The 19307-nt window shown below is 42.3% G+C and overlaps 1 protein-coding gene across 3 annotated transcripts in view; it reads left to right on the top strand.

Moving 5' to 3' along the window:
• Window positions 1-16861, top strand: part of CBFB (core-binding factor subunit beta) — a 31204-nt gene extending 14343 nt beyond the window's left edge. The window contains exons 4-7 of one of the 3 annotated variants that reach the window (XM_075281903.1): window positions 1842-1958; window positions 2182-2310; window positions 12799-15619; window positions 16270-16861. In XM_075281903.1, the coding sequence (XP_075138004.1) occupies window positions 1842-1958; window positions 2182-2307 (243 nt within the window). In that variant the 3' untranslated portion in view covers window positions 2308-2310; window positions 12799-15619; window positions 16270-16861. Of the gene's footprint in view, window positions 1-1841; window positions 1959-2181; window positions 2311-12780; window positions 15620-16269 lie in introns of all 3 variants that reach the window. The other 2 variants (XM_075281904.1, XM_075281902.1) reach the window with 2 other exon arrangements.
• The last annotated feature ends 2446 nt before the right edge of the window (window positions 16862-19307 follow it).

The raw sequence follows: 19307 nt of genomic DNA on the forward strand, positions 1-19307 counted from the left end.
GAATAAAATGGCCACGTGGGCAAACCTCGTTTTGGGCCATTGGTAGCCACATGTGGACAGAGTTTTGTCCACATCTGGGGGCCAGAACATCAGAGTGGACCCTGAGGGTCGTCGGAAGTGATGCTTTTTGTTGAAAGGGCACGTGTGTTTTGCTTCTTAGTCAGTGATAACGGATTAATGAAATCCATTATCATTGCCTAGATATGTTTTTGTTGTTTTTAAATACACATGAAAATCCACATTGCACAAGGGCAGCCTGAATATTGCCTCAATACTGAATGTCTTACACTCACCTGAGTGCTGGATGGATTTCCTTGTCCCTAAGGATTAATAATACCATTTATTATTACAAGGTACAATATTTTATGGTGACGGGCACAAATGATGGAAGTCACATCTGTGCAGCAGTTACGCAGTTAATCGATGAACCTTTTCTCCTCGGCCCTCGTCCAAGTCAAGCTCAAGTTTCCCTGTAGTCTTGCACCCGCTGAATTCCTCACTAATCTGCAGTCTTTGGCATGTGGCCCACATTAAAATGGTTTTGTTTTTTTGAGAAAGCCAGGTCTACTGTGTGCACAATTGTGTGTGTGTGTGTGTGTGTGTAGCCAGCTCTTAAAGCAGTTGTACAGGATTATAGAAGCATGGCTGCTGCCTTCTGCCACAAACTCGGCCACACCTGTTCAAGGGTTACGTCTGATAATTCAGCTCTGCTTCATGTGAGCAATGGAAGCTGAGCTGCAATACCACACACAACCCATGAATAGGAGTGGCACTGTTTCTAAAAGAAATCAACCATATGTTTCTAATCCTGGAGAACCCCTTTAATAATACTGACATTTACCTGCCATCCACAGGAGAGGAGATACGTATACGATTGCCGGGATCTCACTCCTGTATTCACTTCATTCAGACTGCTAGAACAGTCAGTCCTGTCTCTCTCCGAAAGGAAAAAGGGATACTATTCATCGTGATCTTTCTGTTTCATGGACATTAGGGTGCAGCAGTAGAAGCTGGATAAAGACAGGCAAAACCAAGGGATAGATGTAACTGTATAGTGAGGGCGAGTAATATTAGGATCTGTGGAAAGCTGGGAGATAAGCAACAAAATGGCTGCCATTGTTTCTCAAGATGAAGGAAGCTAAAAAATATTTCCTGTGATAAGGCTGTGGTCTTGGCTGTAGATAGATGTTATGTGTCTTATGAGTAAATTAATATAGGAGTCCCCCTTGTGCAGTGACATACGCATAGTCTATAGTGGATTTGATGGAGGTGTGTGATCACGCAGGAAACATCATGGCTGCTGAATATCTATACCTAGTCCTAACTATGGCCTAGAGCCCCTGACCCTGAGAATAAAAGCCTCCTTCAGCCATTGGTGTCCAGTCTGATCTATGCAATCTCCTTACTTCTGGACATTCAAGACTCCAGGAAAGTGACTGACAACCCTTGGAAGTGTTGTAATGGTTGCATGGTTTTGTCAGCCTACTTTCAAAGAACCAATATGACTATGGCTGGGTTCACACCAGCGTTGGCTCTCCGTATGGGGATCTCCTTTTCAAGTGGGAACAACGGGGTTATAGTCTATGGAGTCCATGGATTTCCGCAGGTGACCACTTTTTTAAACACAGTTGTGAACCTGGCTTAAAATGTATTTTTTTTTTCTTTATTCCACGTCCTGCATTAACTAATGTACAGTGGCATTCACCCGTAAACCACTTTGATGGAGAGGTAGCTTCACATCATATGGTATCTTGAATTGGGGTAAAATGCCTAGATCCCGTACAACTCATTTGACGTGTTCCTATATTACCATCTAATGTCAATCTTTGGTTCTGTTGCAGGTCCACTTAAAGGCTCCAATGATACTGAATGGGGTTTGTGTCATGTGGAGAGGATGGATAGACCTCCAGCGATTGGACGGGATGGGCTGCTTAGAATTCGATGAAGACAGAGCACAGGTTTGTACAGGGCACTCAGTCGTGACCTGCTGCTGCATTTTATAACTACATATGGGCTGGATTTAATAATAGACATAAAGTGCACAGTCATTATGCTGGGAGCTGGATGAGAAGCCACCATTACTTAATATTTTCAGAAGCAGCCATTCAGGGAGGAAAAACAGCACATGGGTCTGATCCTTAAGAAGTTTGCATACTGAATTTTGTTCTTATTTGCTCTCAGCATGAGGATGCACTAGCGCAACAGGCCTTTGAGGAAGCTCGCAGAAGAACCAGAGAGTTTGAGGACAGGGATCGCTCTCACCGGGAGGAAATGGAGGTGAGAGTTTTACGACCACGCTGCCCTTAACTGGTCAGTACCCCTTAGAAATAATAACTACTTCTTGTGTGCATGAACAGTGGGTGCCAATTTCACGGGCGGGCCATTTTTTTCTAATAAAATGCATTATAGACATATCCAATTGAGACTTGACGATATAAACCAATAGCTGCTTCAGCTTTACCAACTGTGAATGTATGCAATGTTGGAAGAAAAATAAAAAAAAAAATCATTCCCTTATTAAAAATTGCACAGGTAGTATACTATCGAATGCTTCATTATTTTTCCATCTATACAAAAGTTTTGGGTTGTTGTTGTTTTTTTTTGGGGGGGGGGGGGTTGTAGGCAGGTTAACAAGTGTGGTAACCCATAGCTTATGGTGAATCATAAATTCCCAAGCATCCCTGCAAAAAAGGTTAGCTAAGACCAATCAAAACTGTAATGTCCTAAGTTCCAGGCTGACTAGTCAGATATACAGAAGCACAAATAAGATCAGCGTCTTCATTGTCTAAGGGCTAGTTCACAAGGAGTCAAATGGGCTGGATTTTGACGCAGAATCCGCATCAGAATCCAGCTTCCATTGAAATCAGTGGGAGCTGGTCATTTCCTTCTTCCACGGGCGGACAAAAGAAGCGAGCTGCCCTGTCTTCAGGCAGATTCCGTGGCTGATTCAGCCGCAGACGTCCGCCTCGCGACACCTCCCTCCCGACTAGGCCCATTCATTTGGGCCTAATCTTGAGCGGAAAGCCACGACTGTTGGGAGCTGCGACAGTTGCAGCTAGCTGCGGCAGGCGCATTTTGGTCCTGATTCTGACACGGCTTCCCACGTCAAAATCCAGACCAATTTACTCTGTGTGAACTAGCCCTTTAAAGACACACGGCAGTGGGTTGTTTTTTTTTTTTGTTTGTTTTTTTTACTAATTGTCTGAAAGACCATCCCCCAGTAATAATAGTTGTCTACTCATTCTCTTTCCTTATCCTTCTTTTCACCTTCTTCATTTAAGGGGTGGGCCACTTTCAGACCAATATTGACAAACAAATGTACAATAAAAAGATATACAATTTTCCAATACACTTTCTGTATCACTTCCTCACGGTTTTCTAGATCTCTGTCTTCTGTCATTCATTCTGTTACTTCTAGAGGATAAAACTCTGACCATGGTCATGTGATTTACAGTCCATGGTCATGTGATTTACAGTCCATGGTCATGTGATTTACAGTCCATGGTCATGTGATGCGCACACAGGTGCACAGCTGATTACCAGGCCGATTTCTGATTATTGTGCTGTGACTGTAACGAGCAGCACCTGTGTATACATCACATGACCATGGTCAGAGTTTTATCCTCCAGAAGTAACAGAATGAATGACAGCAAGCCGAAATCTGGAAAACCGTGCGGAATTGATACAGAAAGTATATTGGAAAATTGTATATCTTTTTATTGTACATTTGTTTGTCAATACTGGTCTGAAAGTGGCCAATCCCTTTAAGTCATATTTATCACAGTGTGACCTGTTTTTTTTTTCTACCTTTGACTGCTGTACAAATAAGAGGTCTCCCTTTCCTCCCTTCAAATACTCTTAAGAACTACCATGTGACCTCAGGTTCATCAGAGTTCCACACCCCCCCCCCCTGTTCTTCTGTCCTCTTTCTTCTGTTATAGTGCCTCCCTGCATCTACTGTCTCTCACATAATCTGCTCCATATATCTCCTCTCTGCCTATAGTTCCCCTCCATTAAGGTCACCATGCCCCATTAACTTCCACATTGTTAGCAGCAGCAGTTGGTGCATCTTCCAGAACCTTTGATAACATCATCCTCACAGTCTAGGGACCTGGAACGTACAATTTAGTATTGGCTTTGCAGTGTTTTGCAGAAACAAGAACTAGCTTTATATCATTTGAACACCATCTTGTTAGTTTGTACATACATCTATTATTTAGGCTGTATTCCAATCTTAGCTCGTTTATCTGTTCCATCATAAGAGCAGAAAAATTGAATGAATTCTAAAGACAGATATGTTTAATGACAGACACCAACAAGGCCCTATAATAATAATACATTTTATCTATATAGCGCCAACATATTCCGCAGCACTGTACAATTTGTAGGGTTCAAGTACAGACAAAAAGATACATTACAAAGAAGTAGTCGCTTCACACAATGGGACTGAGGGCCCTGCTCGCAAGAGCTTACAATCTATGAGGTAGAGGGGGTGACACAAGAGGTAGCAGGGGCGGCATCGGAGGTAGCATTACTTATACAGTGGTCAGACATTTTAGTAATAGAGGTGACTGTCATTACACAAACATGAAACTGTATGAGCCGTCACCAGTCGTGTCCTTTAACGTGCAGATGGTGCCTGGACATATAAAGTTAGTCTGAAACGGCATCATATCCTGTTGGGTAATGTGGGAGCTGGAACAGAGGAGGGTTCAATTTAGGGATTCTAATTACAGTACAGATGGGTTTACATTAGAAATTGTGATAGGCCTGTCTGAAAAGATGCGTCTTTAGTTTGCGTTTCAAACTGTAGACATTGGGAGTTAATCTGATTGTCCGGGATAGAGCATTCCAGAGAAGTGGTGCAGCTCGGGAGAAGTCTTGTATAAGAGCGTGGGAGGTTCTGATAATAGAGGATGTAAGTGTTAGGTCATTGAGTGAATAGAGAACACGGGTTGGGCGGTAGACAGAGATGAGGGAGGAAATCTAAGGAGGTGCAGCATTATAGAGAGCCTTGTGGATGAGGGGGATACTGTGGAAGTATATTGGGGTTTAATTGCTTAAAATATACTCCTCTCTGGATCTCTGTCTTGGAACCTCTTATGTAAACCAAGGCTTAGGCTATATCCATGCTGGTTTTTCGACGTTTTCTATGACCGACCCCATATTGCATCTGCTTTTTTTTACGAGCCCATTGACTTTCAACTAAAAAGTCCTGTCTGTGAAAATAGAGCTATATTTCTGAAAAGTAGAACATTTTCTTCTTTTCTTCACATATGTCAGACAGCACTAGGCTTGATAGTGTGAATAGAGACTTAATCTGTAATGAGTCTGACGTAGAATTGGCATTTTACTTCAGACTTGCATTCGTTGTTTTACAGTTTCCATGTATGTTGACAAGTATATCCCTAAAGAGGTTGTTCAGGCAAAATTTTTATAGTTTAAGTAGCCCAGGGGAGGTGAAAAAAAAAAAAATCATACTCCTATCCCCGGTGCTCTGGTGTTCTCCCAGCATGGTCCAGTCCTGCTGCTTCAGTGTTTTCTCAAAGTGAAACTGCTCGCCGGCTGTGACGTCCCGGATCTTTTCCACTTAAGCTGCTCATTGGCCTCACCTGTCATATGTGGAGGGAACTTCCACAGGAAGATAACAATGGACCCTGAAGGACAGGACGGCGCTGGGAGGCACCAGAGTATTGGAGAAAGGTATGATTTTTTTTTTTTTCTTCATCTTTGCCTGGACATCCATTTTAGGATGGGGCCCCACTGGCTGGAACTGCCGCGATTTGGCCATACAGTACTTGCAAAATTGATGGGATTCATGCGAATCCCATGCCCACTTTGCGGAAATAATCGCAGTGCGGACACGCTGCGATTTCCAAAACTGTTTCGGTTTTGAAAATCGCAGCATGTCAATTATATCTACGGAAATGCCAGCGGCTTTCCTATAGATATAATTGTAACAGAAAGTCCGCGGAGGAAAACTCCATGAGCTTTCTGTTGAAAGCATTGTGGTAAGAACTGCAATGCGTTCACGCCACGGTTTCTGCCCAGTGGGGCCTTAGCCTTAAAGGGATTTTCAGGTATTTGATATCAATGAACCTGGGATAGGTCATTAGTATTAGATTGGGGTCTAACACCAGGCATCCCCCACTGGCCAGCAGATCTTGGGAGCCACCGGTACTGGGACTATACAGTGTACACTGTTTAATCCACAGTATAATTGCTGTTTGTTATTGCTGCAGTTCAGTTTCCATTGTAGTGAATAGGCGCTGCGGTGAAATAACGTGGCATTACACAGTGGATAAAGTGGTCTGCTTTCAGCTCCATCCATGTTATAGTTCAAGGGCCTTTGGTTATCTGAATTAGATAATTTTTGGGAATAGTGAGTGTCCATCCCCACCAATCGAATATTGATAACCTATCCTAAGAATAGATCATGAATATCCTACACCTGAAAAACCCCTTTGAGGCCGGGGCCCCACATGGCGGAAACACCGTGGAAAAAAAATGAAGCGTTTTATAGTCACAGCAAAGTGTATCCCAAAGCAAATACCATCCCCATTTTGCGCCAAGATACACACTGCGTACATGTGGCGATTTCCAAAACTGTTGCGGTTGTGGAAATTGCAGAAGGTCAATTTCACTTAAGGAAACGCCGGCAGTTTCCCTATAGGTATAATTGAAGCAGAAAGTCTGCAGAGGAAAATTGCAAACTTTTTGTCAAAAGCTCAGCGGGAAGAACCATGATGTGTTGCTGCTGTTGTTTTTCCCGCAGTCCTTTTTTTGCTGTAGGACGCCACGACACCTTAGCTTATGGGTCATTTCATATGAAACGACTTTAACCACTTAGGTGATCTATAATACAGTGGAAATCCTCATTTGACAAGATGATTTTGCAGGGAATTTTTTTGGAACTCATTCCTGATACTCGGCCTCTCTAGTAGTGCAGCTGAATACTTCATTCATATCTTACAATAGGGCAAAAAATGACACGCACTGGCAGCACATCACCCTGTTTTAAATAGGGGGTGTGCTGCTGTCAAAAAAAAATTAAAGTACGTGTCGGAGGAACTATTGCTTCAGCAATTTTTCCTCCTGCATGTCCTTTGCATCAGCCTCAAGAGACAACATCTTTTTGAATGAAAGGGTTAACTATGCACTTCAAGAAACTTGCACTATTGTGAATGCAGCTCTGGAGTAGAATACAAACCTTAATACTACTTCAGTCAAAGACAAGTAATGTATTTACAAAGTTATTTAATTTACTTTTTTTAAAAAGTAGATTATTTATATAACCTGCTCTTCAAAGGTGTACATGACTGCGTCTTATAAGGTGTACATGACTGCGTCTTATAAGGTGTACATGATGGCTTCTTATAAGGTGTACATGACTGCATCTTATAAGGTGTACATGATGGCTTCTTATTAGGTGTACATGACGGCTTCTTATAAGGTGTACATGATGGCTTCTTATAAGGTGTACATGACGGCTTCTTATAAGGTGTACATGACTGCTTCTTATAAGGTGTACATGACTGCGTCTTATAAGGTGTACATGATGGCTTCTTATAAGGTGTGCATGACTGCATCTTATAAGGTGTACATGATGGCTTCTTATTAGGTGTACATGACGGCTTCTTATAAGGTGTACATGATGGCTTCTTATAAGGTGTACATGAAGGCATCTTATAATTTTATGAGCTGAAAACTCTTCACTGTTTGAGGCTGTTCTTTATTCTGTCATTGAAACCCACTGCCCCCGCTTTTTATACTCACCAAATGTCTTCAGCCTTCCTCTAAAAGATATTGCAGTGTCAGCCGCCCATTTTTTTCCCTCTACCGCAGGTCTGCAGGCTCAGCCCCTTTCCTTACCACAGTGTGTCAACTTGTGATTTCAGATTGCTGTAATGCACACATTAGAGAACTTGGTGACCATGAGATTACAGCTCCCTCTGCTGGCTATATGTAGAAATGCAGGATCCCATCCACACATTGCAGGAAACAAACAGCAGCGTGAAGTGTCCTATGCTTCAAGTTTTCAACAACATGTATAATGTCAATTATTGCTTGTGTTTACCCTCAAATTTTAGCCTTTGCAATGTAAAGGTTGAAAGACGGAGTCATCCACTTAATAATCTTCTAGCAGAAAAAGGAACCCATTGAAGTAAATGGGAGGCTTTTTTTCAGCACTGAAATTCCACACCAAATTCCTCACCATTTTCCTCCGTGTGAATAGACCCTTGCTGTGGTTTCTGATTCAGCCACAAGACCTACATTGCGAGATGCTCTCCCGATTTATCTCCATTCATCTGAGATTAATCAGCGAGTAAAAACTGCGACAGAAAATTCCTCATCATATAGCTATCTCGTCTATATACAGAATATACAGCTTTGTATCACCAGGCTAGAGGTAGAAGCTGTGGTGTTAGTTAGAGCATGTCATTTTTTTTTTTTTTGGGGGGGGGGGGGAGAGAGAGATTACATTTTATTCATTGTAGTGCTTTTTCCTTTTTTTTTTTTTTTTTTTTTTTTTTTAAATTCTGATCATTTTTTTTTTTATTGCTGATTTCACTGTAACTGGGGCTGATATATTGGTAGAGTTTCCCAAGACACTAGAGCTGCAGGATCTTCTGCAACTTACCTGCTGATCAAGGGGGAAGCATCTTGGTGGCTTTCTTATGTGTATACAGAGTGCTCAGGAAGGAAGAGAAGGATGGTAATAAACAGTCTCTGTGTTCTCTATGGGGGAGCAGCTCCTTTATCCTTTGCAGTGATGTCTTAAATCTTTATTGCAGAGTTGCTGGTTGTTGCCTTGTTATTTGTTTTTTTTTTTTTTTTGTTGTTTTTTTTAACAATATCCATTTGCTCAGCAATTCTCTATGAATAGAGACCTTGCAACTGTATCCCTAATGCAGAAATCAGGGGAAAGAAGATTTAAAACAGTGTGGTAGATGGGGTGTATATCCTGCCTGATTTCCTCAGCCAGACGAGGTGAAGGAAACCCAGAAGGAGAAGTGCTGCTTCAGCAGAACATAGTCTGCTAGGGCTCTTTTGTTTACCATATTATGGGCTGCTTTTCTGGACTGGAGGGCGGATTGGTAGTGGGAGTCTTCCAGTCCAAACCCCTACTCCATTAGGGGTCTTTTTTTTGTCACAGGTGAGGCTTCCTCATGGACATTACTGGGGAAGGGAAGGGGCCACACGGTGGCTCAGTGGTTAGCACTGCAGCCTTGCAGCGCTGGGTCCTGGTGTTCAAATCCCGCCAAGGGCAAAATAAAAATCTGCAAGGAGTCTGTATGATTTCCATCCCATATTCCAAAAAGACATTCTACAAAGAAAAAAAAATTACTGGGGAAGGAAGCCTGGTAAAAGGAGGGCTGACAGTGTTAGGCCGGGGCCCCATGGGCTGGAAATGCCGCGGGGAAAATTTGCGGCGTTGTACAGTACATTTTCATCCCATGCCCAGTTTGCGGAAAAAATTGCAGCGCGGACACGCAGCATGTCAATTATATCTACGGAAACACCGGCGGCGGCTTTCCCATAGATATAATTGTAACAGAAAGTCTGTGGAGGAAAACTGTGTGAACAATCTGTTCAAAGCGCTGCGGGAAGAACTGCAATGCGTTCACGCCGCGGTTGTTCCCACAGCGCTTTAGCGTGGCGGTTCCGGCCCGTGGAGTCTTAGCCTTAGGGTGCATTCACACTGAAGAAAATGGTGCTGAATTTGGTGTGGAATTTCAGCACTGAAAAAAAAGCCTCCCATTGACTTCAATGGATTCCTTTTTCTGCTAGCGAGGTTCGCCAGCCTGGTTGGTTCCGTATGAAGAAAGAAAAACATGACCATGCCCCATGTGCACCACGTGACACCAACAAGGGGTGTGCTCCATATCACGTTAGGGGTTGTACTATGGGCGTGGCTACATCCTCATAAGCTCAGCTGAGCAGCGCGTGCATCGGCAGAATACTCAGTACTGCGTCCTACCATCCAAGGGCGCAGGAAGTGTAGTTTTCACGGCAATCTATCAGGTTTTCCTTATCATACCTCCTAATGAACTATGAGAAATCATAGTGAAACGCGTTGAGGAAGATAGCATAATGTATATGTGTGGGTGAAAGGTTTAGTTTAGCTATGGAGGTGACATTTGTCTAGCCATTGAGATGACACTTGACCGCTGATGCTCTATCTCTATCAGGTCCGCTATAATCTTACTAAAATCTCCTATGTAGGCTTGTGTCTTGTGTGCATCGTATCAGCTGATGCACACTGACAGGTTAATTACGCCCAGACCAGACTGCTGGAGAGATTTTTTACATATACGCTGTTGCATCTACTTTTGCCAGAGGCAGTTATACGTTTGTGCCGAGTTGGCTTACAAAGTGGATGTTAATACTGAGTATTAATGCTATGCTACGATTCACATCATCGGCATAGATAGGGGACTGCTAGCATGCGATATACATAGACATTGTGCACTCATGGCTATATGAACAATGCCTATCCAATATCTATCCACTACCTACACGTAATGATATCACCAGACATCTAGGTGATATTCATATATGCTAAGATCTCTGCCACCTGAGATCTTACAAATAGGAAAACATTGTATATGGGAGATTATTATTGTTGGTGCTCTGAATTCATCATATTGGCACCATTTTGTAAGATTCTCTCATTTTTAATAGTACACTGACGCTGGGTTCACACTAGCGTTCGGCACTCCGTTCTGTGGTTTCCGTCTTCTGCATGCAAGATGACGGAAACCACAGACCGGTTCCAGCCGTGAGCGGTGGTGAGCGTTTTATGCTCTCCGCCACGAAACCGTTTTTTTAAAATCAGACACAGAGTACTGCATGTCCAACTCTGTGTCCAGTTTAAAAAAAAAAAACGGTTTAGCGGCGGAGAGCGTAAAACACTCACTGCCGCTCACGGCCAGACATCCTTTAAACCCATTCAAATGAATGGGTATGAAAGAGTCCTGCAGGTTTCCCTCTCCTGCTCTGTTTTTTGCAGGAAATGGAAACCTGCAGAACGGAGACCGGGCGCAGATGTGAACGAGCCCTGAGTTTTATTTTATCCATATATCATTAAAAGTTATGTTTTATATGTACTCCCTCGGTGATATATTTAATAGTATTGAGTAAATTTGCCCGTCAGTGACCTGATGTGTACTTAGAGTCAGATAGACTTAGGTTTTTGTTTCTTTTTTTTTTTTTTTTTTTTTTGGCACTGTGTTTTATGCTGAAGACTTTAAATAAAACACTCCAGATTTTAAACCTATTGCCGTTCCCCAACCATGTGAGCTGTACCCCCTTACAACATGTAGAGTTTCAACATATCCAGTCCTGTAATGAAGTAAAAAAAAAAAAACTAAAAAAAAAAAAAAAACCACAGCTTACCGACTGACGTAATGAAGTAAAATCCATGTTCTGAAAGGCGGTGCACAAAAAATATCCTGGACAAAAGACTGTTGGGTTCTCACAAAATTGTCGATAAAAAATCTGTCCCAAGACGCGTAGGCTATCTGTGCATTTACCATTGAACCTATGAATTGCTACTGTTTTCTTTTTTATCCTATATGATTAAAAGTTAAATTTTATTTTTATATTCTAGATGCTGATACTTTTTTATCGACAATTTTGTGATATCCAGTCCTGTGTTCATACAGTCAATAGGTTGCCGACATGCATGTAGCCAAGTACAGTATACATGTATGTATGTGTGAGGCTGGTGACTGAGCAACCTCTCGGACCTGTCACCAAGTACAAAATGCTAAATGCCATACATCATGTGGTTTCCGGCGTGTTTCGGAACAATTTATTTTTTAATCCATCCACCCATTCAAAAGGTATTTTCCATGTAACTTTCCAGGGGCTATATCTTTTGAATGGGTGGATGGATTAAAAAATAAAATTGATCAGGAGCGCAGAGGCAGTCACATGATGTATGTCATTTAGCATTTTGTACTTGGCGACAGGCTGAAGATATTGATGTCCTATCCTTAGAATGGGTCATCAATATCATATTGGTGGGAATCTGACACCTGCCAGCCCCTAACAAAAGCAGCACATAGATTTGTCTCCATTCTCTGTGTAATGTACAGATAAGACACTTTAGATCAACTCCCATTCATTTGGAATGGAACATCTGCAGTAAGCTGGCCACTAAATGAAGCGCTCAGGCTTCTGTTTTGAACCCACTCTCTCTGCATGTTCTGGCAATACAAATCATCAATACCTTCATCTCAGAAAACCCCTTTAAGGTTAAGGTCCCACGTAGCGGGCTGTGGGAAATCTGTGGCAGCAATGCATCACTGTATCTAGAGTGTGTGAGATAAAGTAGAGATCACAGGTCAGTTGTCGGGTCATACAGTCAGTCCAAAGTTGTGGATAACTGAAAAATCCAATGCATTAAAGGGGTTTCCCCATGAAAGCCATTTATGGCATAGCCACACGATATACCATAAATGTCTGTTAGAAGGGGGTCGCACTGCTGGGACCTGCACTTGTCTTTAAAATGAACCCCTTGAGGCTCTGTACACCAATACCGTTGTGACGTCTATTAGCTATAGTTGGGCTGTATGCAAACCGTAGAGTTCTCGTTGCGTTTCACATTTATGGGAGGTACATAAAGAGCATGGCTGAGACCATGGCTGACAGTCTATATTGTATTTCACTTCATAAAGATCAGTCTGGTATCTGACCTCTTTCATCTGCTTGTGTGTATCATTTATTCTGTCACATGCATATGTCTACCTCTCTGTTTTTAACTTTAAACAGAATTTCTCTCTGGTGTAGGCTCGGCGGCAACAGGATCCCACCTCCGGCCTGGGCAGTGGCGATGACCTAAAGCTTCGTTAATCCTGCCCCCTCCTCCAAGCTTTCCTTATTCCAGTGATCTGCAAGACCAGGAGAACACAAGCCTTCGACCATATCATCTCAACCCTCCACCTTGAAACCTCCTGCCTGCACGCGTGCTGCCTGTGCCCTCCAACAACGGTTCACGTCCCCCTCCCCCTTGTCTATGCAAGCTTTTAGCCGCATGTGATGTGCACTCAGGCGGCTGTAGGTTTTTATTTACAGTTTACTGATAAAATAGGTCAATAGTGTTTTTATTTTATTTTTTACATTTTTTTCCGTATGATTAATTTTTTGCTTATTGTCGCTGTTAGGTACGTTATCCAGTGAGAATGCTTGTCGGTGTTAGGTCAATTATAAAAAGCACCATTGTTACGGTATACAGAGGGTTCTTACTGGATGTCTTTGCTGCAGAAAGGGTTAATGCGTGACTGAATAGCTCCTTTGCAATCACATTGATGCCTTTTTCTTATTTTTTATTATATAATTTTGTGTTTGATTTGTTTTTTTGTTATTTACATATTTTTTTGTTATTATTTGTACCTCGTACCCCCATATCCCCGCAAGTGGAAACCTTTGGCGCTCTTATGTGGACATAGATGCACCATTATTGCACTCAGAAATTTGAATACAGTAGGAAATGTCTGGTTTGACAACAGTTAACTTAAAAGCACAGCAGAAACCACATGTAAATTCGCAGTTTTTGCAGAGTGGCAACAGCGGGGTGGCATTACAGGTTATTTTATTATTTATTTTTTAATCCCTACGAAACCCATTCAACATCTCTGCCCGAGGATAGACATGGTATGACGTGACTACTGTCATGATGCTCTCTACTTCCTTTAGTACACAGACGATCACCCACTTTGTAGGTTGTCAGACATTGTTTCCCTAGCATCCAGTCCGTCTTGGATCACTCAGTATAATGCAGAATTTACACTGAATTAAGTGCAGAAAAGGGTTCTAAGCCTTGGTGGAAATAAAACCACACTATCTCCTACTGCCGTAATGTGTGGAGATCCTCTTTTTACCAAGTATAACGGTACATTTACATTGAACATCAGGTGTTAGTCACCTCATGCCACGAGCTGGCCCAGTATTTCACGTATCAGGGTTTTATACTGATTGTCAGATTGGATTTGGGAAGGGTTTTTTTTCCCCTGACATGGGATAATTGGCATAAGCCTCTTGGAGTTTTTTTTGCCTTCCTCTGGATCAACACTGTAGGGTTGTAGGTTGAACACAGGCTACAGTATACATATAAAAAAATGAGATGTTTTTGGGAATGGCGTCCCTTAGTTTCACGTGATTATGGCGGCAGACAAAGGAAAAAGCAGCTTTACAGTAGTCATGCCATATCCTTTCCCTTCTCACTCTGTGATATTATTTGTAATTCTGTAAGGATTTAGATCAGTATAAAAGGTCTCTAATAATGATATGAAACCCACTTGTCATTGTTTTACAGTATGTGTTATCGTACAACAGGTAAGCTTTTTAAAGGGGTTTTCCGGCTCCTAAATGGATTTTCTTTATACTGATGATCTATCCATAAAGTAAGTCATCAGTATGTGATCTGTGGGGGGTGTAAGACCGGACCCCAGCACAGAACAGGTGCTGTAGCGGACTCTGCAGAAGTTCCCTAGAACCACCACTATGAAATGGACAGGGTTGCAGCATCGCTTCTATTACTTGTATGCATCTGCCACCTGTCCACTGTACAAACTCCCGGTGCAAGGAGGCTGCAAGGACAGATTATCTTGTGGGATGTGGGAACTGGAGCCCCCACAGATTACATGATGAAAACTCTCCATTTGGGGTCAGAAACTCCTTCAAGGGTGTAGTCTGAACAGAGGACTGGGACTAGGTGAGTTTTGTTTTTTTTTCTTTTACACCACCCCTAGGTTTTCCCATTACCCTTTAGACTGAAGCACCATGTTGCAGAAACGCCACAGCAAAAATACTGCATTTTTAGATTACCTGCAAAGCGAATGGTTAATCCCATCTATACCTTGTGGGGAAAAAAATCTGCAGCGGAAAAACAGCGTTTTCAAAAACACCTGCGTTTTTTAAAATTGTTGCATGTCAATTATACCTGCAGAAATGCTGGCGTTTTCTGTATAGGTATAATAAAGGTAGAAAACTCATTCCAACAACGTCTTTTTCCGCAGCGTATTTATTTTGGGGGTCTTTTTTGCTGCGTTTAGCTACGTGAGGCCTTAGCCTTAATGTGCATCTTTAGAGGTTCTGGAGCCAGTAAACGCAACTTCTAGTATGGGAAATTGTAAGACACCAGGGAAATAAAGGAAAGACTTCAGATCTTATTTCTGCATTTTTTTAACTATTTATTTTTTCCAAATATCCATGCAGTGAAAGATCTGTTTTCTACAACCCTTGTAGGTTGGCATTTACTGATTGGCATGGCCAAAAAAAGGCAGCTAAGATTCATTTGGTGTACGGTGATCCTTGTGTAAGGTACTGTTTCTAAAAAACTGCACATGTATATTTTGTGTGCCTGGGATCAAACAGAAGAGGCCATAGTCACTTATTGGGCTCACTAGGGGGAATTGGTAGAATGTGCTGCAGTCTTCAGAAATCGCGGCATGCTCTCAAGCCTTGTAGACCTGGTTGTATTAAGGATCTATGTGGCAGGAATCTGTTATGGGGCCCATAGAGTAATTGGCGCCTATGTGTCCCCATGCCTCCATTTCACACAGAATTGACTATAATGTGGCGTTCCCCAGTGCATGTTTTTATTACAGAGGTGTTTTTCTACAAGTGTTAGATTACGGTGCCTCACAGTGATACAGGCTATAAGGGTGTGTTTGCAATGGGAGGGTCAGCCCAGAACTTTGTTATAAGAGTTATCGCAAGAAGGAAAACATATCTCTTTAGGCTAACTTCACAGAGTTTTTTGGTCAGGATTTTGAGGCCGTATCTGCCTCAAAATCCTGACCAAAAAGACAGCTCCCATTGATTTCAGGAGTTTTTTCTGTGAGCCGTTCCTTCCAGCTCCCGGAAAAAAGAAGGGAGACGCTCATTCTTCAGACCAATTCACCTTGCTGATTCGGCCTGAAAACACACCCTCCTTCGGACTAGGCCCATTCATTGGTCCTAATCCGGAGCGGAGTGCGCAGCTGGATGCCGGTGCAGTGCACTAGCTTGCAGTCGTGGCTACCCGGCTTTTGGTCCAGAACGCCTCAGGTTCTAAACCAAAAAACTCTGTATGAACTTACCCTTATATTGGGTTGTCTCTCATTCAGCTATAGTGGGTACTCTGACTCTGGTGGACAACCCATGATAGTCGTATGCAGGGCTCAATCATTCAGTGTTGTCCTAGGCTAGACCACAGAACTTGTGCGTTCAGTCACAACTGCACATCTGGTGGTTCTGGTATAGCAGTGTGTGAACGAGGTGTTAACCAACCAGTGGTTACGACCGACTGAGCCCAACTTGTAGTGTTCTCATCATCCCCTTATTTGCAGTCAGTCATATTAGTAAACCTTGCCTAAATATATTGCTGACAAATCAGCTTGACAATCGTTGCATCTACCTTTCAGGCAGGGTCATGTATTTATTGTATGACTGAATACAGTATATTGTACATATCAATTTCAACCATTCATTGCACAAAAGTAGATCATGTCAATCGAAGGGTGTGCATTTCAGCAAAATGGGGCAGACATTTCATTATTGAAGCTTTATTCATCTTTTTGGCATTTTAGTGGCAGCTTTTGTTTTGACATTGGTACCCACCATACACATTAACTATTGGTTATCTGGAACATTTCTATAGTGTCAAATGAAGCATCCTTTCCAAATTCTAGGTACATGATATCTTTTCACAAAATACCTGGATGACAATAAAGCTTTGCTTTACGTATGTCTGCTGCAGGTCACCCAGCACCTGAACGGTTAATTGCTTTAAGTCCTATATGTTTGTATGTTATAGTGAGTACTGTATGACTTTGTGTACCTGTAAACTGATTGGTTTTAATAAAAGCCTGAAATTTTTGCATCATCATTTGGCTAAAGTTTTTTCCCCCTGGGTACTACACAGCTCTTGTCAGTGAGTTGCGACTGATATTGCTGCTCCTCTTTATTCAGATGAATGAGGCTGAGCTTGAATATCAGACATGCCCCATAAACGTGTACTTGTCACCTTACATGTCAGGTTATGCTAGATTCCGTTGTAGAACCAGAACAATGGACGGACAGCCCAACAAACCCTACTGCCTATAATGGGAACCATTAGGTGCCCCTTTTTTTTTTTTTCTTAATAACAAACCTCAGGATGAAAAAAGTGGCGATTTTGGCAGACACTGCAACTGAGTCTCCGAATACATGTGAAAGTCGCTTTACGCTAGGTTCACACTAGCGCCGGGTGTCTGTCCTTTGGTTCATTGTAATGGGGTCTGCTTGGTTTTTTTGACAATTTTATACTGAAATTCCTTGCAGTTTCAGCAGAATCCTGGACAGAGACGAGCAAACATTAGTGTAAACCTAGCGTTGGCAAAATAATCTCATTCATATGCTAGTGTTTGATTAGTATTTTCCATCTACTCCAAAACCGGAATAGTTGCACATAAAAAGTAGTATCAATGTTTCCAATATATTTTGTATTTCAGATCCACAACAATTCTGTTTCTGGCTTTCAAATACTGATGCAGATTACTGCTCAAAATGTATTAAGAATTAGGCCGCATTCATCTAGACATGATACAGTGGCTTGCAAAAGTGTTCATACCCCTTGAACTTTTTCCCATTTTTGTCACCTTACAACTGCAATCATAAATGTATTTCATTCAGACTTTAAGTGATAGACAACACAAAGTAGCAGATTATTTTGAAGTGGAACAAAAATGATACAAGGTTTTTTAAAATATTAATCAAATAAAAATCTGAAAAGTGACATTCAAAGTATTCACCCCGTGTACTCTGATACCCCTAAATAAAAATCCAGTGCACACAATTGCCTTCAGAAGTCATTTTATTAGTTAATAGAGTCCAGCTGTGTGTCATGTAGTCTCAGTATAAATACGTCTGCTGTGTTAAGGCCTCAGTGGTTTGTTAGAGAACACTAGTGAACAAACGGCATCATCAAGACCAAGGAACTCACCAGACAGGTCAGAGATAAAATTGTGGAGAAGTTTAAAGCCGGGTTAGGTTATAAAAACATATCCCAAGCTTTGACCATCCCAAGGAGTATTGTTCAATTCATCATCCAAGAAAGGAAAAAGTATTCCACAACTGCAAACCTACCAAAACATGGCTGTCCACCTAAACTGACCAATTGAGTATGGAGAGCACTGGTCAAAGACGCAACCTAAAGGCCCGTGGTTACTCTGGAGGAGCTGCAGAAATCCACAGCTCAGGTGGGAGAATCTGTCCACAGGACAACTATAAGGCTAAGGCCCCATGTTGCGGAAACAGTGTTTTTTATTGCAGATTTTGGTGTGGATTTTAGAGCCAAAGCCAAGAATGGCTACAAAAGGAATGGGAAATATCTAGAAAGTTTCTTATACTTCTACTTGCTGCTGAACCCACTACTGGCTTTGAATCATAAAAACGCAGCAACAACAAAAGCTGCGTTTCCGCAATGTGGGGCCTCAGCCTAAATTGTGCACTCTACAAATCTTGCCTTTATGGAAGCGTGGCAAGAAGAAAACCACCATTGAAGGAAAGACTTAACAATTGGAGTTTGCCACAGGCCATATAGGGGGCATAGTAAACGTGGAAGAAGGTGCTCTGGTCAGATAAGACCAAAGTTGAACTTTTTGGCCTAAATGCAAAGCACTATGTGTGGTGGAAAAGTAACACTGCTCAATGCCCTGAACACACTATCCCCCACTGTGATACATGGCGGGGGCAGCATCATGATGTGGGGGGGATGTTTTTCTTCAGCAGGGACAGGAAAGCTGGTTAGAGCTGATGGGAAGATGGATGGAGCTAAATACAGGACAAACCTGTTGGAGGCTGCAAAATACTTAAAGGGGTTGTCCCATCACAAGGATCCTATCTATACTGTTTGCTAATGTGAATGTAAGACTTTTCCTAAATACAAACTGCTTTGTTTGTCCACTTTCTTACTTTATTCATTTTTTTGGGACACATCCCTTGATTTATCTGGTCATAAGTCAAGTGATGTATCTGCTGCTCTGAGGGGTGAGGGAGGAGGGGCTATGTGCACAGGAGCGAGCGTCTACACTCCCCGGCATCCGCCTCTCTATTACAGCGGATGCGGGGTCTGTATTCACATATGCAAAGCCAAGCGGCGAGATGCCGCTGGCCCTGCGTGCGCGCTCATAGACCAGTCTAGCCTTCACAATGCGAATACAGACCCGGCATCCGCTGTAATAGAGAGAGGCGGATGTCGGGTCTGTATTCGCATTGTGAAGGCTAGACTGGTCTATCAGCGCGCACGCAGGGCCAGCGGCATCTCGCCGCTTGGC

This window comes from Leptodactylus fuscus, chromosome 7 (genome assembly GCF_031893055.1).
Source record: "Leptodactylus fuscus isolate aLepFus1 chromosome 7, aLepFus1.hap2, whole genome shotgun sequence".
In the NCBI taxonomy this organism is placed as follows: Eukaryota; Metazoa; Chordata; class Amphibia; order Anura; family Leptodactylidae; genus Leptodactylus; species Leptodactylus fuscus.